At 38.8% G+C, this 15,907-nt stretch overlaps 1 protein-coding gene across 1 annotated transcript in view; it reads left to right on the plus strand.

Moving 5' to 3' along the window:
- Positions 1-436: 436 nt before the first annotated feature.
- The window catches only part of LOC144658792 (28S rRNA (cytosine(4447)-C(5))-methyltransferase-like), a 119,594-nt gene continuing 104,123 nt past the window's right edge, over positions 437-15,907 (plus strand). The window contains exon 1 of the mRNA XM_078519272.1: positions 437-673. Within this exon, the coding sequence (XP_078375398.1) occupies positions 565-673 (109 nt within the window). The 5' untranslated portion in view covers positions 437-564. The remainder of the gene's footprint in view (positions 674-15,907) is intronic.

Below are 15,907 nucleotides of genomic sequence, written 5' to 3' on the forward strand. Positions count from 1 at the left end.
CCTCGCCTCTTGGCTCGGCTGTCTCGTTGGCAGTTAAGACTATTAACATTACTACACGGTCATAATTGAAGAGAATGTATGCAGCATTTTGATGTCCTGTATTTTTTATTACCCATGCCACCCCCTGGCATAAATAATGAATTAATGATGATGCAAGTTCATGCATTAAGTGGTGACATTTTCAATCCTCGACAATCGAAAAGCATTTAGTAACATATAACTTTAAACAGTAGAAGTATTAAACTTGCGACTAACCATTCTCGTCCCCAGAGGCCGCGATCCTTCTGGTCAGCACCCGGGATGACCAGAAGGATCGCGGCCTCTGGGGACGAGAATGGCGACTAACCTGCCAGGTGGTATATGGGGACACCACGTACTTATTCACTTCGATAAGGACCGCTAGAGAAGGGAAACGTGGGCTCTGGAGACGTGATCGATTCGTTCCCAGAGCTCTCTTGTGACTTGTTTTCAAACACACGTGTGAAATCAAAGGAAGTTTGCGAGATTTATAATACTGTACATACTTTATTGCACGTACCTTAAGGTTTCTGAGTAAAGTTTAATATGGGAAGAAAGAGCAAATTCTCAAGTAAGCGGTCGACTGACGGAACACCAATAGGTCCTGGTAGGAAGGCAAGGAAGCAACCAGCTCCGAAGTTACCAAAAAACCTGGGTAAATATTACATCTTAGTGATCTTACTTACAACTTGTCAACCTCACCAAAGATTTACGTTTCGTACTCAACTTTGGTCGAATCGTACGTAATAATCAACGAAACAATGATATGTGATGTCTTCACTGACCATAAAACACTGCCCAGTTCTTGTGCTAAAGGGTTAAAGAATGGCTAATACCGCATTCACACCAAAACTAAGACACGATTACTTTGTAAAAGCTGTTTAGTTTAAACATAAAACTAACATAGTTTAAAACTGTTCTCTGATGATTGTCGACTTAAATTGTAGCGCAATGAAAGCACAATTTAGAGCTTACAACTGAACTTAAGGCTTAACTGCAGAATACCCTGCCACTTGAACTAAATTCCACGTAGCCGGCTACGCGGTACGCAGAAACTAATTAATAAAAGTTCAAGTATAGAAATATAAATTCAAAATGGCGTTGCATGTTAAGCGAGAAAGACATGAATTGACACATGAATAAACCTCGTTCTTTAATCCATGAGTCGAAACAAGAACGCTAAGCTAGCAACAAAGACAACTTAAACTCTTGCATTCATTAAACACTGCGTACCGCGTACCGCGTACCGCGTAGCCAGCGAAAAAGATAACTTCCAGTCTTGCATTTATTACTCACTGCGTACCGCGTACCACGTAGCCAGCGAAAAAGATAACTTCCAGTCTTGTATTTATTTCTCACTGCGTACCGCGTACCGCGTAGCCAGCGAAAAAGATAACTTCCAGTCTTGTATTTATTTCTCACTGCGTACCGCGTACCGCGTAGTCAGCGAAAAAGATAACTTCCAGTCTTGTATTTATTTCTCACTGCGTACCGCGTACCACGTAGCCACTGCTTTTCAGTAAAGGGCTCGATGTGGCGGGGTATTCTGCAAGTACCGAGTCAAGTTTATTTATTTTATGTCTTTTGGTTTTAATTGCTGGTAAAAATGATTTACCAAAGGTTCAAGAACAGCAAGATTGGATTTTTTTTACTGCCGATTGCGAGAGCTCATTCATTTAAATTGGTTAGCAGCAGTTGCTTTTTAAAGAAGAAAAATATTCCTTGGTTTCCAATAACTTTCCTTGTACATTCCTACCTGGTTTAATATATACACAAGTGACAACTGAAGCAGAGGTTCCATTTTCACGACAAAAAAATCAAGGGAACTTGAACGTCGCCTGCAATAGCGAACAGATAAGCGGCCGCCGAAATATCAAATACAAATCGTGACAGCTTGAATTTGCATGACGTCTTAAACATGTGGAAGCGCTGGTCGTGCTTTTTCACACTCTGCTCTCATTCACATACGGTTGAAAGGCATTTCTAAGCGCTTGCCTAATAAATGTAATTGTTTGTTGTTTTTTACCTTTGCCATACAGAATAGATACACCAGGGGTCAACGACAATTAATTATATACTGTAAGATGAAACAAGTTCACTGATAAAATTGTTTCTCGCATTTCTGGGATTCCGAGACATGTGCTCTATTTTTCACAGTCAAGTCAAGACTGATGTCGAATTCAAATCTGGCCGAAGTTATTCTGAATCGGATAAAAATAACTAAAAAATAAATAATTCTAACTGTGTGACAAAATCGTTGTGTGACAAAGTCGTTCGTTTTATTTTCAATGACTCGAAAATAGAACACAATGATAATCTCGTGTGAAGGGAAAAATATATATTCCTCAGTAACCAAGACAATACCAAGAAACTGCTGGTAAAAGCGTATTGAAAGGCGACAAAGCATATTGAAAAGTTATAAAAACAGTAAGAATTGAATGACGGAGCAAGGAATACCGGTAATTTAGCTTACCGGTATATTTATTTTAAAATGCAAAATGAAATCTTTGCGATCGCTTCTGCAGTAAAAACATTTTGTTGAATCAAACCTAACTACTGCTCTTTATAACAGTCAAACGATAGTTTATTATTATTAAAAGAAAGAAATAGTGAAAAATATCATTTGACTCGAACTTGACTCGTGACTCGAACTTGACTCAGGCTCGAACTTGACTCGTGCTACGATCAAACTCATGCTGTGGCCATAGTTTGGTGTGAGAATTACCGTATTTTCTCAAATAAACGCCCCCAGCGTTTATTTCAAACTTGGCTTCATGAACCCGGCGTTTATTTGAAGTCGGCGTTTAATCGGGGCCCGGCGTTTTTTAGCGGACTACAACTTTCTGCCAATTTTTCAGATTGTTTTATTGTTACCGATCTTCAAGACAAAGGGGCAGTTTGTCAAGGCGGGACGATTTTTCTCTCCGTTCTGCACCGAAAAAGTGTCGCTGGGTATCCAAAGGTGATTATTTCCCAAAGGTGCACTATTACGGATTGGATAGTTTATGTTGAAATCGAGATTTGTGACAAACAGAATACATTTAATTGTTAGCTTGACCTCAAATAAACGCCGGGACCTCGAACAAACGCCCCCGGCGTTTATTTAAAAAATAGAAATTTTTACCCGGCGTTTATACGAGGCCGGCGTTTAATCGGGGTCCAGCGTTTAATCGAGAAAATATGGTACCCTCGTCCCCAGGTTCTTCTCAGCAACGAATTTTCAAGTTTGAGGATTGGTACCTAAACACATGCGACACGTTTATCTGCATTCTCGTCCCCATATGGGGACGAGGATAGTCAAGTAATTACAAGAAATCGCTGCGAAGAACACAAAGCAAAATACTCCTTAAAAGTTAGAAAGGACTTATGCAAAATATAAACGAAAGAGTCAAATTATATTTGGCGAGTTCTATCAGATTCAGTAAACAGACTTCTTCTGCAATTTTTTTTTGTTTAAAACAATTACAAGACCATGTTTGACCTCGGTCGTTTCCTAAGGACTTGCCGTTCTGATACGGATAGCCCCACGTTTGCCCCTTAGTAGCCGTGCGAACGGGATGGGATGCCGTTCAAGCGGTGCAAGTTATCCGTGTAGATAAATTTATCAGCCGTTCGAGCCGTGTTGGCGTTCCGTGTAGAAAAAATTGTCAGCCGTTCAAGCCATGTTGGCGTTCCGTGTAGAAAAATTTGTCAGCCGTTCGAGCTGTGTTAATAGCGTTCCATGTAAAAGAATTCGGCAGTCGTTCGAGCAGTGCTAGTGTTCGGTGCAAAAAATTCGCAGCCGTTAGAGCAGCTCAAGCTATTCTTTCAAAAAAGCAGTGTTCTCCTTATCAGGCGGTAACCGGTAAAATTTACCGCTTGTAACACGACTTCTCACCGCCTAGAATCGCTAAGATATCTTGTAAATACAACAGGAAATAACAAAGTAACACCACTTGTTTCACCTTCGTAGTCATGATCGAAAATATAAAATAACAGATTGAAAATAAACAGCGACAAATGCAATATTCATTTACAAATTTGTGCTAGTATTCAATACCGGTATTCTTTATTTCCCTTCGCTTTCTGAATCTCTAAGGGCTGGTATCTAAGAAAGAGCAAGTTTTGCTGTTCTTTCTCACTTGGTGGCAAGTGCACATCTGTTGATGCACAGTTTCCACGATCAATTCCACATTGAAGCGGCAGCAATCCTTGCTGTCCTTTCACTTTGTCCATTGAAAATAAAAACAATCACAAAGGCAAAGAGGTAAAAATAATTTCAGAAGTGAGAAATATTACTTACATATAAAAGTTCAGTTTTCAAAAACATGCAAAATGCAGATAATAGTTGATTGCTTAGTTGACCGTAGCTAACGCGTGGTGAAGGCAAAGGCAGCTTTCGATGTCAAATTCTTCTCATAAGTTCGTAAGTATTTAAAACAAAACCCAGACGACAGGTTAAAAGAAGCACTCAGAATACAACTTTGTAACAACGCCGTTGTGAATGATGAGTATTCGAAGCAAAGAAAGAAAGAACTGCAGCAATTTGTAGTAAAGAGGAAACGGGACTGCCGATTTTTCAAGTAGTACGTCATGTAAGCGACAGTAAATGTATCTCCTTACAACAACAGAAGATTTTATGCAATTTTTCTTAGGCTGAAAAATGACGACGGACGGTCATGTAACTCTGAATATGCGTTGTTTACGTTCACTTTGTGAAGAGTCATGATACTTTTTCCACTTCTTTGCCAGCGTTTTATTCAAGACTTAAGTTTTATTCAACAAGTGTCCCAAAATATATATATACATGTATGTTGTGGTTTAATTTTATCTTTGGTTTAAAAATTTTCAAACCAGTTTGTTTTTTATTTCCCTTTGTTTCAGATTATGATAATGAATATGTGACAATGAAAAATAAAAATCAAACTGGTTTGAAAAATTTTTAAACCAAAGATAAAATTAAACCACAACATACAGTGGAACCCCGATATAACGATATGCCAAGGGGGCAGTAAAATTATATTGTTATATCGAGGAATCGTTATATCGGGGTTCCGTCCCATACATTTTACTATTGCCGGGACATAACATATTCATCGTTATATCGGGAATATCGTTATATCGAAGATCGTTATATCGGGGTTCCACTGTACATGTATATTTCACTTTTATGGTATGCGAACATCAAGCGCTTTTGATTTGAGGTCAAAGGATATCTCCCGTGGGAATACACTGTCCCGAGACTGTCACACTGAATCTTTCTTATGAACGAGAGTAATCATTTTCCCTACCTTCTTGGGAAAACTTTCGATTCACAACAGGCTTGAAAATCGAAACGTTTATGCCAGATGCGACTTGTGGCAAATGGAGGAACTTTCGCTTTGACGGTCGAAAAAAAAAAAGAAAACGCACGCACTCATCCATTGCGTTACGCATTTGTTTGTTTGTAGTACTGTTTTTGATTACTGTCATTCGAGGCCGTTTGAAATGAAGTGTACAGTCAACTCTCTCTTAACGGACACCTCTATAAGACGGACACCTCCATAAGACGGACACCTGGTTATGGTCCCTGTCGTTTTTCAGTCATTTTACTGTAACTAAACTCTCGGTAAGACGGACACCTCTCTAAGATGGACAACGGACACTTTGAAACCGCTAACGGACACGCACAAAAAGTTATTTTTTAGTAAATAATACTTCAAAACTTGTTATCGACATATAGTGTAGTAGGTCAGCGCCTTTAGAAAACCAAACTTACCAAAAGCAATCCACTATAACGTATTACTTCTCTGCGCATGGGCACCAAAGAGGTAGTTTTGTACTTACAGTATTACCGTTTGTAATGAGCAAATGAGGCGAATTCTGATATTATTTTTGTTCCACTTTATAGGTTTTGCTAAAGTAAGCGACTTAAAACAGACGTGTATCCGTTGTGCATAGCCGTTAAGCTTTATCATCTCAAAATTTCTGGTGTCAGGTTACCTCGACTCTCTATAAGGCGGACACCTCTGTAAGACGGACAGTTGGGGCTGGTCCTGACGGTGTCCGTCTTAGAGAGAGTTGACTGCATTCCTTTATAGTGATGCTGTTCGTAGTGAGTCTCCAATTTTCTTTGTTTGAAAGCTAGCTTTCCAAAGAATTTTTCTGAATTTTTCTGAAAATTGACATCCGTGCAGCCGTTCGACTCCATCCGTGCGAAGAAAATTTACATCCGTGTAGCCGTTCGACTTCATCCGTGCGAAAAAAAATTACATCCGTGTAGCTGTTCACAGCATCCGTGTAGAACGGCTGATCGACCCGTTTCTCATCCTTTCGCTTGCCGCCCGTTCAGCCAAACACACATATTCCGTAAGAAACGTTTTTGCGTGAGAGGTCACATATCATATATCAGGCTAATAGGAGATGTCACGCAAGGAGATAACACAACTTTTGTTTCGATTTTGATGAATAGTCATTCAATACAGAAGTTGTAAGTTAACGTAGGATAATCAAAGATCTCTTCGAGATATCAACTATTTTACATGAAGTATGAGTAGAAGATTTATCCTGGGCATTGTTGTTTGAACATATCATGGAAGAATTGAAACGTCTTTCAGTTCAAGCATTTTTTTATTTTTCGTGGAGGAAATGCTAAACATTTGGCTTGGTTATAAATAATAAACTTTGACGTTTGCCTTTAATCGAAATAGTTGTTTCCTTTCGAGTTAAAAAAATTTCTACTCGGCTTAATGCAGGGTTCCCGATAAAGGTTACGCACGATAGAGCTACCTTTTGTCTCATCACGCAATCTTAACCCCACATTGAGAAGTAAATTTTTCGTTTGGATAAATTATTGCCAAAAGCCGCTTCTCCTCACGTTATTCTTTACTTTTTAGTGTGTCTCCACCAAACATCACTTGTGTTCCTTCCTGGGAGTTCCTTACGCTTATCTTTGCAATCGTAACACAATTGTTATTTGCTTGTAACAAGACACTTGTGACCTTTCACGCGAAAACGTATACTAACGACTTTCTATTTAACGGGTGAAATAAACTACAGTCGAATGGGTTATAAACGAGTCTTCAAGTCGTTTGAAACGGGTTCCACATTAATTCGTTCGAACGACTCATGAAAAATAGCAAACGGGAAGTTAAACTGCTTGAACGGCTCACGAATTATTCCAAATGAGTAGCCGACCCGTTTGCAAGGCTCATGAAAAAATAATTTCAAGCGGCCAGCCATGAACGGCTAATTGGTGTTCTTATATAAATTCTGAACGATTCAATAATTTATATTGTGCCATAAAAGCTAAGCTGAGCGAAAAACTAAGAACATTCAATACCGAGTTTACTGTTTGTGCAGCATATCAAAGTTTTCGGTTTCGCGATGTCTCGGATCTCAAGTTACAAGCGAAATAATCCCATGCGTCAAGTGATAGTTTTGGGTCAATTCGAGTGAACCTTTTTAAAGGCAGAGTATTTTACTGTTTCAATAAACTTTATAGACATTGTAAAACCTAAGATATTATTTGGTTTGAAATCTTGACAAGACGCTTGATCAAAATGCAAATCAACTTGGCCAACAAATTGTCGCACGTGTGCTGAATTTGCAGATGGTCACGTAACTATTTCTGTAAACAGTCACGGTGCTTTCTCTGCTTTTAAGCCATCTTTGCTTTATAACATTCAATTATTATTACATGTTTTATTCAAGATTTTAGTTTCATTCAGCAACTGTCCCAAAAATGTTTTTTGGAAAAGTTGCTGTGAAAATGAGGCGACTTAAGGTCGCGGGGGATACCAACAGCATGAATAAATTCATGAAGGGAAATTTTGCTTGACCTGCATCTTTTAAAACGCTTATTTCTCGGCTGTTATGGGTGCGATTAAGCTCAAAATTTACAGAGACATAACGAAATGATGAAAGATTGTGAATGTCATCTTTTATTTGGTAGATTGCATTTTACGACGATGTTATAGCCTTGTTAGTGCCAAATTGGGAAAAACATGATTTTGTGGCAGAGTTTGCGGAACGAGTAGAAGACAGCACACTGCGATTTTGACAAAAACTAATCAGTCAATACCTCTAGAGTGTCATAACAGAAGCGGATTTTTTAATTTAAAGTTTGCCAGAAAGTTATGGCGGTTTAAGTGCGCAAATTTGAATTTAATGTCTTCTACCTTTTTCTAAAAGCGCTCTTTTAAAATTCTGCTTCTGTTATGACACACTACAGTATTCATAGTTTACCTATCTGCAGTGGCAAGTCATGAAGTTCTGTATCCGCGCTGTATTCTCTGCCACAAAATTGTCGGAAAAGTCCAAACTTTGAGATTTCCGAAGGTGTCCCGACCTAAATACGATCATTTTGCCAAGGAGAGATGTAATTGTGGTAATTATATTCCACGCTTTTATGGTGAGAACAATGCGTTTTCAAAAAGGACACGATTGTTTATGCCGAATATTTTTGTGATTACTCTGAGTACACTAGTTGCAGAAATAGTCAAATTTAAATAAAAATAAGCTCAAAGACTTCCTACAATCTATATGAACGTATATCGCTAAGTGTTGTTTTAAATTGGTTAAAATATCAAAGAAACAGGGATTTTTTACAAATCACGCGCACGCGCCCATATTTTTCTCCAGTCATAAATATCTCGTAAAGTTGTCGATGTGAGTCGTTGTACTTCGTGCATACGCTTTAAATAAATGCATAATGATGAGCCTAAGGTGTCCCCCGCGACCTTAAGTTATTTGGTAATGAAAACTTACCACCGTTTGCATTGATTCACAATTTTTTAAATCGAAGCACCCGCGGAAACGTTTCCAAAATTTCCGTCAATCAAAGTTTGAAAGGGTTTCCGACAACATTTCTCGCGAGCGATCACGAAAGTGAACTGGGGATAAATAATTTTTTTACGCGGCGAAAACCTCTTGAAACTATTTTTTAACTGCAGATTAAACCAGTTTGTAGCTAAGTTGTCAAAAAGGGCCTTTTCTCGCTAAACCATCGGAATAAACACCATAAAAATTAAAATAGGTACCTGTAGAACTTGCATGTTCAGCCAGCCGTGAACGCATCGCGACATTGTGTCTGCCACTGTCTCAACTGTCAGCTTCGTATAAAATTAAGTAATGTTTAATAAACAAGCAGTAGTGCTTTATCAAGTTTTAGACTTGATGAAGCACGATCTGCGAGTTTATTGAACGGCTTCAAAGACATTCTAGTCCAGGCATTTTATCGCATAAAATAGGTCAACCTGATACTAATTGCAACAGAAGGTTTTTTAACGGCTTTTGATCCAGAAACATGTCCTCTATAACATATCAAAAGTCTCTGAAAATCTGAGCAGGGGAAGGTGACTAAAAACGGGTTTTTTTTAGAACCCTGTATCGTCCCTGTATAATGCAGCATGGAAACGAGGCTACTGTACTATCTGCTGTGTTGCTCGAGTTTAATGCTACGTTTGGCATGGGCTAGCAGAGAAAGAAATATGTTTGTGTGTTTTCCTGATAGTTAACTCCAATTACATGTAGATTAGATCAGATAATTGCTTTAAGAAGATGATTAATTCTATAAAAATACACAAATCGACACAAAGCTTGTAGAAAGCGTCTGCGCTGTTGCTTATCTGTTTGAGGTATTTAGCGAAGGAATTTGTTTTCCGCTAGCAAAGTTAAAACATAAAAAAAGAAGTTTTTAAGCTAAAATAAACATGGATGTCATGTGCTAAGGTTATGCAGTTCAAAAAAATCATTGTGGCCTGTGTAGTGAATCCCAAATTGAGTTTCAACTCAGTGCACGAAAACTGATATTGCATTTATCGCTTCGCGCTTCGTGCGTTATCTTTTTCTCATAACTTAGAAATCTCTAGATCTGAATTAAAACTTTTCTAAAATGAAAATTTATCCGAACAATAAATTCGTTTTGAGCACAAAACATTTTGCCTAAAATTCATTTTCACTGAAGACTTTATCAAAAACGTTATCAAAAACTCAAGAAAGCCAATTTAAGTCACATTTACGCAATCAACCTAGACGTTTCCACAAAGCTGTTATTAGAATTGAGATTTGTTTTGAGCAAAAAGCGTTGTTGATACATCTATCGTTGCCTTGTTGTCTTTTACGCGTTCCCATCTGCCTGTAATTTCAGAAAACAAGATACTCAACTATGTATGACACAGAAAAGTGTGTTATTTGTAAAACAAAAAAAAATTGACGGCGCGGGCGAGGTCGTAACGCTAAGAGAAAAGAGAAGCGCGGGAATTAATCGGGCGAGCACAGAGCGAAATGATTCTATTACTACGGTTCCTGTGCAGCAGGTTCATCAGAACTGCCGGCGAGAATATTGTCTGCCAAGTAACATCAAGCGAGCCAAGAAAATTCTTACTTCTGAAACAACTAGAGTAATCGTCGCTCTCTAACTCGCCAAGTAGAACAATATTTCTCATTCAAAACTGACTGTTTCTTATGTGATACCAAAGTTGAGTTCGGGAAACAGAGAAAAAGACTGGTGGAAGCGTTCAGGGTTACAACAATTGAAACGAAAGGCACGATATTAAAAATTTGTTCAGAGAGAGGGGACGAGTGGTCTGACACGATAAGAGCTAGGCTTCTAAATGTCATGATTTGCCCGCTGTTGACGCGGTTTACCACCAGACCTGCAGTGTAAACTTCCGCACAAAGAGGAAATTACCTCAAGTTTATGAAGTGGATGAGCAACTGGCTGTCAATTGTTTCCTGTTGCGACGGACCTGCAGCCTGCGCCAGACTCGCTTTTACAGGTGCATCTGCCGTAAGAATGGTATGCAGTGCTCTCCAGCATGCGACCAGTGCAAAGGGTCCGCGTGCACTAACTTTACCAACGCTCTGGAATACGAAAGTGAAGATTCGGAAGACTTCCTTGAATAGCATGCTTGAAGATAAGTGATAAACGTGTCTTGACCAATGTAAGAGGGTCTGAATGGGGTTAATCGACTAGCGACAAAGGGCGAAAAATATTACCGACTACCGACAAAACGAGGAAAGAATTACCGATTAGCGACAAATAAATTCTAACCGACAACCGACATGGTCCGATGTTATACGGACGTTTGTATTCAGAAAGAACAGCATTTTGAATTTATGTCTAGCTTAGGAAATGTCTAGTTCAGAAGTAACCACACCAATTCAAAATTTAGTCAATTATAAAGTTTCCTGTCACTTTTTCGAGCAGCAGCGGAGGTTCATTTGTAGAACAGTGGCTGGTTATCGAGTCCACAAGGCGTCCCGCTGTTGTATTTTCATTGCGCGTTGGTTATTCATGTGGTGACAGGCCATGAGCGGGATTGTTAAAGTGATTGTAAGGCGAGGAGGTTGCCATCGAACGCCATCGTAGCCGGGTTCCGGTGGAAAAAAAAAATCTCATAAAGGTGTTTCCAAGCTAAAAAAAAAACATCTAACGGAGTTTTTTAGGGCTAAAGGAGCAGGCGCATTAATTTGGCATTGGCAGGTTTTCGCTAAAGTTATTTCGCCTGGCGAAAACGCTTACGGGAAAAATGCGAAAATTTGCAATTGTAACAGATGGGCAGTGGCGGTTTGAGCTTCCAAATTTAATATCGGATGAAAGTAGCAGTGAGCTCAACGGTGTGTGGAACGTTCTATTAGCCGTTTTAGTTTTAGTGTGCAGCGAAGTTAAATGTTTCACATGTAGTTCTATAGTTAAGTATTAAGCTCAAACATTAACGTGGTTAATAATCTGCGATCAGGCTTTCTTTTTTTCGCGGCGGAGGGAAGGAGAAAATCAGGCGTTCATTTTTCCGTTGACCCCTCCGCCGCGAGAAAAATAACGCCTGATCGCAGGTTACGTGGTTAACCTTTGGTTCTACGTCGGTTTTTTATTTGCTGTTTTGTTGAACGGAATGTTTGTATACACCGTCCATTTTCCAGGAAAGCAAAATTGAAAAGAAAAATCCCTTACAAATGGAAGAAGCGAGTAAAAGAGTTTATAAGCATCTTTCTGTTTTATTGGTAAATGAATAACACTGCTTTTACATTTATTCTTTTCTGAGAGCGGTCCAAATTTCAGTTGCGCTCGATGTGTAAGTAATATCTGACGAGCATTTGCTTATGCAAACTGATTTTATCGGTACTAGACGAACACGCTGCTTAGAAAACCTGAGTTAACGAGGTTTAAGTGCAACCAAATAATGAATTATTACAAATTTTCATAAAGTCTAGTGTTTAAAGTCTAAAAACTGCGTAAATTAAATAACAAAAATTAATAATTAACTTGCACTTTTAATGATTAACTTAGATTTACCGACAACCGACAAAGGTCGAAAATTTAGTAAGGAATTTTTAACCGACTACCGACATGTGGACCCCCCCATTCACACCCTCATGTAAACTTTCGAATAACTTAGCATTTTAAAAATTGCTCTTTTATGGGTCTTTATTTTAAGATTAAGGCCAGGGAAACATTGTATTAAGAGTATGTTCTTAATTTTAAAGAAAAGGCGTGATTTATACCAATAAAACAGCCGTAAACAGCAACTTCCTGTTTATAGCCTCGTTTTCATGTTGCAGCAGAAAGCGAGTTAGACGTTGATCGTATTTGGAGGTGTTCCCAAGCTTGAATCTTTAGAGACTTTTAGTATGTTATTGTATAGGCCATTCCTAACTAGTTTACGTTGAGAAAGCTTCTGTTGCAATTAGTAGTAGGTCTGATTACAAAATGCCTGGACTATTCCTAAATAAGCATGTCCCAATAGAGTTCATATCATCAATGCCTCTGTTGCGTCGGAAATTAGCATACGAAAAAAATATCACGTAAAAAATAAGTATGCAAGAAAATCAAATCACACACGTGTTTTGAACTGAACGAAGAGGACATGGCGTCCACTTCCAGGGCTTTTCGGAAGCCTAACAATGCCGAGGAAGAGAGGAAATTATTAGAAAGTGCTACCCCAAAGTCAACATAGGCAGCGACAAAGTGGTCCTTGAAAATTTTTCGAGAATGGCAGAATGGTAGGAAAAACCGAAGTCTTGCAATCAAGCCTTGCGCCTTCAGAACTGACAACTCTAAAGTGTAATGCTTGGACACTAACATAACCAGTACGATGGCTGAGTCATTGAACTTTTGGCAGATTAAATTTGCCGAAGAAGTGTGCAAAGAGAATGGTGAAAGGTACAGAATTTTTCTGGATCTGTATTTAACAACTGTACTATTAATTTTGTACAAAAGTAAATGTACTGCGTGTGTAAAGAACATTAAATATTCACCACCATTTGTTGTTTCAGTTGATGTATTGTTAATTAATATTCATAAATCACGTGCAGTGACTTTATATCGGATAAAACACCGCATACTAATAAGGAAGAGGTTTTATCAATATAAAGTTGATCCACGTGACGTATTATCGACCAGTTGATAGGTTGATGGGCTTATGAATTATGAATGAGTTTTTGAATTTTTCATAAAGATCTGTGAATCGTTTACTTTATTTTGGTTCCCAAACACAAAAGCCTTGAAATTGAATGTCAAGTCTCAAAAAAATGTCTTTGCCGTGTAATAAACTTGAATGACCAAGTTTCTGTAGTCTTCTGTCGGCATAAAAATTACTGTTAGTCGGTTAAACTTCAAGATCACTCGTGCGAAACATCTTTTTAAACTTTGATTGACAGAAATTTTGGAAACGTTTCCGCGGGCGATTTGATTTAATAAAATCGCGTATCATTGCAAACGGCGGTAAAGCAAACTCATTAAAAACTTCAACATTAATGCATTTTGCCATCTAAAATTATGCACTCTCGTACCAGTACCTCAAGGCCCGCACTTTCTAACCTGTGGTTACTACTAGTCCCCAATCTCGAGCCCAGAGTGACCCCCGGCTCCGTGATCCGTCAGCAGTTGGTCAGCAGTGGGGTCGCCGGGACTCACTCTGGGAAACTGAATTTTAATTCAGTGTCTTACTGGTCCTCACAGTACAATAGAAATCAACACGGAAGTCTGAAAAACTTTCCCGGAAGTAAAATAGACCGGAAACCTTGGAGGATAAACATATTTTCTTTTCCATGTCCAAATATTTAGAAGTAGCAGCTTAATTTGTAAAACACCAAAGAACTCGTGATATGGCGCTAAAAAAATGAAGTATTTTCTAATTCTACCCTTCTCATTGAACTCTAAAAGGTGCCATGAATGAAAAAGGACTACCTTTAAGCGTCGATTCTGAACGGAGTTTTAAAACAACAACGGCGGCGCCACCAAAGACAAGGTCGATTGACTACTCAATTTATAGTTGACTTACAAATCTCGCTAGAACTACTGTTTTCATTCAAATCTCTGATTCGGTTGAAAAACTGAATATCGCAGACAGTGCTTGATTCAAAATAATAACTTATGACGCAGAATTTGAACATTACGCGTTGTTGTTTTGGTGAAGAAAAAGAATTGTACAAAAATTATAACACACGTGTGCACGTGCTGAGTCGCCGAAATGCTAATTACACCTTTTGAATTGGGTTGACGTTGTTGACTGGTGTGGCCTTAAACGTCTTTATTATTATTATATGACTAGCTCTGTGAGCGGTCAAGATGAAACGAATCCCGTGCTCTGATTGGCTACCCGAGCGGTCAAGATGGAGCCATCTTGACCGCTCGGGATCACCCGCTGTGTTCCCGCAAGTGAAAAAACTTTTCAGTTCCGTCGACGCTACTACAAAAAGCTTTTCTGTCGTAAACTTGAGCTATTAAACCATTTACCGAAACAACACAAATATTTTCTGCCTGTTCTAGCGAAAGAGAGTCCAATTACAAAGAAATAGGTCTTGAAGCGAACGAGAACAAACTAGTGAATTTTATTTGCCATAACAACCAGCTATAAGCTTAAATACACAAATTAAAACGCAAAGCGACTTAAAGACATGATATCGGTTTTGTTCGGCGGAAAACGGAGAGAAGTCAGTGACATACCTGAAGAATAAACAATTCGGCAAACTTGTCGTTTGTGTAAATCTTGATTGAAATCTTGATGGAGAAAGCGGTCGGCACGGCGAACCATTCAGGCACTTTAAGCTTTTAAAACATCTTCTCACCGAAGCCTCAAACGCTCACGTCGAATAAGGTCGTGTCAAACATTTAAATCAATGATGTAGGAAAGTTCAAGCTCTTCCCGTGAATTTATAAGTCCAAAACGCTTTCAACAATCACAATTTCAATATTCAGCTTGTGTCACCGTGTCGGCAGGTTTGCACCACTAAAGCGCCAGAAGCGAGCAAATACTCTGCAAAACGTCCAATAATCAAAAGCTGGCGGCCAGATAGAATGGACATTCTTGTTTTAAGGCTTCAAACTCAACGTCGATTTGCAATTTTAGTATCCTTTTGAGGGTTAAAAAGAGGTGAATTTCGCTGTTGTCGCGTTTTTTTACTTCGTCTCGATTCATTCAAGAATTTGACAGTCAGTCATTAAACGTTTAAACGAATGAAATGATTTTAGCGTGCGCCATTGAATGTGCATGCAACTGGCTTCCTTTTTCAGTACTCGAAAAAAGTCATATAATAAATCCTTTTTTGACCAAGCTTGTTCGGTCAAGAAGGCAGGATATTGGCCTCGTTCTTTTTTTGCGTGTTTATGGACCTCGACTTCGTCTCGGTCCATAAACACGCAAAAAAAGTACTTGGCCAATATCCTGCCATCTTGACCTCACGCTTGGTCAATAACCCATATATATTACCGCCATTCAACGAAAAAAAAATTGTTTGTTCGAAAACATGCAATCTTTCCTGAAAAGATGCGCTGTCAGCGAGAAGCCTCTGAAATATACAAAAGTCGTCAAACAAAAATTTTAATCAACAGAACAATAGCTTGTCCGTGCGTTGTGCATTATGTAAATTTCTTAGCCGTCCTCTGCAAAAAAACAACTGACACACGCACGCAGTCTTCACAGACAGA

This window comes from Oculina patagonica, chromosome 6 (assembly GCF_052425735.1).
Source record: "Oculina patagonica isolate OP01 chromosome 6, crgOcupat, whole genome shotgun sequence".
Classification (NCBI taxonomy): Eukaryota; Metazoa; Cnidaria; class Anthozoa; order Scleractinia; family Oculinidae; genus Oculina; species Oculina patagonica.